The sequence below is a fragment of the Carlito syrichta genome, unplaced genomic scaffold (assembly GCF_000164805.1).
Source record: "Carlito syrichta isolate Samal-C Ts95f unplaced genomic scaffold, Tarsius_syrichta-2.0.1 Scaffold307015, whole genome shotgun sequence".
Taxonomy (NCBI): domain Eukaryota; kingdom Metazoa; phylum Chordata; class Mammalia; order Primates; family Tarsiidae; genus Carlito; species Carlito syrichta.
The window spans coordinates 449,108-453,769 of record NW_007251111.1 but is presented as its reverse complement, the minus strand read 5'-3'; the positions used below and the strand labels follow the sequence as shown (position 1 = coordinate 453,769).

General features: G+C 45.4%; 1 protein-coding gene across 1 annotated transcript in view; it reads right to left on the bottom strand.

Moving 5' to 3' along the window:
* Positions 1-2,061: 2,061 nt before the first annotated feature.
* The window catches only part of LRIG2 (leucine rich repeats and immunoglobulin like domains 2), a 54,065-nt gene continuing 51,464 nt past the window's right edge, over positions 2,062-4,662 (bottom strand). Inside the window, exon 18 of the mRNA XM_008063728.2 lies at positions 2,062-2,905. Coding sequence (XP_008061919.1) covers positions 2,679-2,905 — 227 coding nt within the window. The 3' untranslated portion in view covers positions 2,062-2,678. The remainder of the gene's footprint in view (positions 2,906-4,662) is intronic.

The window sequence follows — 4,662 nt, the reverse complement described above, 5'->3', positions numbered from 1 at the left end:
CAGAACTTTGGGAGGCTGAGGTGAGTGGATTGCCTGAGCCTGCGGGTTCGAGACCCGCCTGGGCAACTTGGTGAGACCTCATCTCTACAATAAACAAAAAATTAGCTGGACATGTTGGCACGCACCTGTAATCCCAGCTACTTGGAAGGCTGGGACAGAAGGATCACACTACATGGTAAAAGCACAGAAGAGGTGTTGCAAAGGCTACAACAATTCAAGAGGACCCACAAGAACCAGGTAAAAACAGAGAAGATGCTTTGGATGATAGTAGTGGTAGTGAGTCTGTAACAGAGTGAGCTTACTTATTTTATTTTATTTTTTTTGAGTTGGAGTCTCACTCTGTCACCCAGACTGGATTGCGGTGGCCAGGAGCAGCCACCGCAGCTTCGACCTGCTGGGCTCCGGCGATCCTTCCGCCTCAGCCTTTCAAGCAGCTGGAACTACGGCGCGCGCTACCACGCCCGGCTAATTTTTTTTGATTTATTGTGGAGATGAGGTCTCGCCAAGTTGCCCAGGCGGGTCTCGAACCCGTGGGCTCAGGCAATCCACTCACCTCAGCCTCCCAAAGCACGGGATTACAGGCTGAGCCACCGAGCCCAGCTGAGCTTACTTATTTTAGACAAACTGAAAACATGACAGGAAGTGAGCAAAGAGAAAACTAAAGATTGGACAGTAGTTGGCCAAGGCAATCCATATAGCAGTAATTTCAGATTCAGTGCAGGGGCAGATTTTAACCTTAATAATGAGGTTACAACCTTAATAATGAGACCTGAATACAGAAAGCGAATATGCATCGTCAGCAAGACTTCCCAGAAGGCAAGTGGAAAACCCACCATCTGCGTCAACGCTTCCAAGGCCATCTAGCCCAGAATGAAATGCAACTGAAGCATTAATGACAGTCCTGCCTGCCAGAGGTCAGAGAAGACCAAGAAGTAGGAGCCCAGACCATTGGAGAACCAGAGTGATAACTGCAAAGAAGTTGCCTACAAATCCGTGGCACGAAAACTCAAAGATTTCATGATACTATGCCATGGCAGAATTTTGAGCAGCTTCTGATAAACGAGACTGAGAGCTTTTCTAGAACTCAGAAACACTGAGACAGCAAATAACAGTTGTAAAGTGGGCATCTTTTTGCAGCTTCTGGAACAAGGAATGCCCTTCTAGGAGAACGTTCTTCAGACAACCAGAAATGGTGAATCTGGGGCTCAGACTGTAGGATCCAACCATAGCCCTGGATGTCATAGCAAGAAGAATTCATCCTGGAGAGTATGTGCTGAGAGACAGCACCTCTGACGGAAATCAGTTAACATCTGAGATACCAAACAGCACTGTCACTTTAGAAAGTGAACAAGGAGGACTCAGACATATGTTTCACCTTCTGAGCAAGCAGGTGTGAGAACTTATTTCAGTACCAACAGAATTCCTGTTTGCAGACTTTTAAATACTGGTTTAAATAATACATATATCTGTAGCAGCTTGGAGAACATTAAGGCAGATCATAACAAGACTTGCTGACTCAAGGAACCTTATGGACAGTGTAGGGTACAGCTTTGGAAAGGTCCACTTTTGAGTGACACTTACACAAAGTAATAACCCTCACTGAATCACTGGTTCCTGAAGGAATGACTGAACTTCCTCCAATCAATTTCTGTTCTAGAATAAAAGGAAACATTCCCCCCCAAAGAAGAAGATATTCCCCAAACAAGTTTTCCTGTGTGCATACGGCTATGACAGGACTGCCAGACTCTGAAAGCCTTTTTACGCTCAAAATGGAGCATAAAAAGCTCCTAGCACTTGTAAACAGATGGCAAATGATTAGATGTATGAACCTCTAGGCATGAAGAAAGTGGTTAATTACAAGACTGTCTGTGTGTACGCAATCACTAAGTACCCTTTCTCTGTACATATACTTCTTAACAATAACTTTTTAAACATTAAAGTTTTTAGATCTTATAAACCAAGTTATACAAAACCTGCCTGTGATCTGAGAAGCTGCTGTCAGTATTATAACTGGATATATAACTTTGGCATATCAAAAATATTTACATTACAGCCAACACATATGATCAATGAATAGAAAATTTATAATGCACATATATTTACAACAAGATCCCTGGGCATCAGGGACTAAAAAAAGTTCACAAGAACGCAATAACCTTTGGCCTAGTCCCAGTTGGTCAAGCCTGGGACTCTTGCCAGACCTTGGCTATCAAAGCCCCAGCCTCAACCACCTGCCCACAGCACTGGAGAATCCCAGGCACACTTCCCAGGGGGCTCCGAGTTACTTTTGCTGCTGGGAAGGCAAAGCAGAGCATCACAGGAATGCTGTTTTCTCAAGACCACTCTGAGGACTAGGACGATCCGGCCTGTGGAGCAGCAATGAGATTCTTCCCAACAGGCACCTGCATGCCTGGTGCATCCCTGAGCACCTATCAAGAAGCCACTTGTTCCGTATCTTCCCTCTGCCGGGGCTGCACGTCTCAATCAGATGTGCCCTCTTCTGTCAGCGTGACCCCTTCTCTACCATGTGTAAGCCCAAACAAACGTGTGACCTACCTTGAGTAATCGTAAACAAAGAGTAAAGCAAATGCTGACTTGGGGGTTTCTTCTGAACTCTGAGGTAGTAAATACAAAATGAATTAATGAGTCTCTGCCTAGATTTCATCTTGAAGTGAGTTTCATGTGCCCTCACCATCATCCTGAATGTTCTGAGTCCTACCAAAATCTAAAGTGTGCTCCTGTAACCGAGGGCAGGACACGGGGGAAGCGGAACAGTCTGGACCCCTCTCTGCCAGGCCCTCATTTTGACGAAGCTGTGGTGACTCAAGGATCGGCTGCTGGGAAAAGGGAGGCTGAGGCAGGCCTAGTTCTCTGTTTACGTTCCACAGAGGCCGCTGCAGTGTTTCTGAGAAAGAAAGACAAGAATTATCAGTGGAGACTGGAAGCTCATTAATTTTCCAAAACTTAATGTCCTTTTAACCAAATTCTCAAAGAAATTAAGATGTTCAATGTTCCTGAATAAGGATGCTGTGATCAAACATACACTTGCCACCTTCTTAACCACAACAAAACAAAAATTGGAACATGGTCTTTCAAATCTGGAAGCTAACCTAATATTTACTGAGCTCATGCACTTTCACCTGTTATTTTAGTGCTTCTGCTGCTACAAAAAAAATTAAAAATAAAGCTCTGTAGACAGGTGGAAAAGAACTACAAGAGGTTTAACCTTGACTGTATTATAATGAAAGTTTCATGATATATGGCTAATAATCGTTGATTCTGTGCAGCCATGACATCTTTAAATATGTCACAAAATTGTCTTCCACCTTCTAGCATGTCAATAATTCAGCAAATAATAGCCAAAAGCAGCTGTATTAAATCAGATTATCTGTACTTTGGTTTTAAAAATATGCATTTCTCATTCTTACTTATTGTAGTGGTGAGCTATTTTCCCAAAGACTGATTATAGAAAGTTGTATTAACTTCATGGAGTACATTTTTGAAAAAGCTGGCCAGACATTATAGAAACAAACACCCAGAAACAAAAATAAAACCCATGTGAAAAGAAAGCTGGTCAGGTGCAGTTGCTCACGCCTATAATCCCAGCACTTTGGGGGCCAAGGTGAGAGGACTGCCTGAGTCCACGGGTTTGAGACCAGCCTGGGCAACCTGGCGAAACCTCATCTCTACAATAAGAAAAAAAAAAATAGCAAAGCTGTGCAAAGGAACTGAAATATTGCCTTTCTTGGCCAGCTGTGATGGCTCATTCCTATAATTCCAGCACTTTGGGACGCTGAGGCGAAAGGATTGCCTGAGCCCATGGGTTTGAGACCAGCCCAGGCAACTTGGCGAGACCTGATCTCTACAAAAAAAAATCCAAAAATTAGCCAGGCATGGTGGTACATGCCTGTAGTTCCAGCTACTTGGAAGGCTGAGGTGGAAGGATCGCCTGAGCCCAGCAGGTTGAGGCTGCGGTGGCCGTGAGCGTGCCGCTGCCTCCAGCCTGGGTGGCAGAGTGAGTCTCCGACTCAAAAAAAAAAAAAAGGAAAAGGAATCCAAGCCGGGGTAGGGTTTCTTCACTTTAACATGTACATGAGCAACCCAAGGATCTGGACGAAGTACAGATTCAGAGTCTAGAGTCCCCAGGACTGGGGAAGGACCGCAGCTCTGCCCCTCAACAAGCTCCTGGCGATGTTCTGGTCCACAGGTCGTGCTGAGAGCGAGAAGCGCGAGCACCCAGGTGAAGAATGAGCGGTGGGCGAGCACCAACTCTCGCAATTGCTGCTTCCTCACTTAAGGGCCAGGTTAAAAATCAAGGCGGCCGTAAGTTAGGAGGAAGAGCGACTGCGTTTTTGGCTCTTCTTAAATGCTTTCTACGTAGCTCTTCTGTGACATGCGAAACTGATCTAGGGTTGGTGCATTTCATTCATGAACACTGGATGTAAAGATAAGAGACCGACCTCAACAACAGGCTTTTCTCTGGCCTGTGCCCTTTTTTTTTTTTTTGAGTTGGAGTCTCACTCTGTCGCCCAGACTGGAGTGCAGTGGCCGCTCCCGGCCACCGCAGCCTCACCTGCTGGGCTCCGGCGATCCTTCCGCCTCAGCCTTCCGAGTAGCCGGAATTACAGGCACGCGCTACCACGCCCAGCTGATTTTTTGATT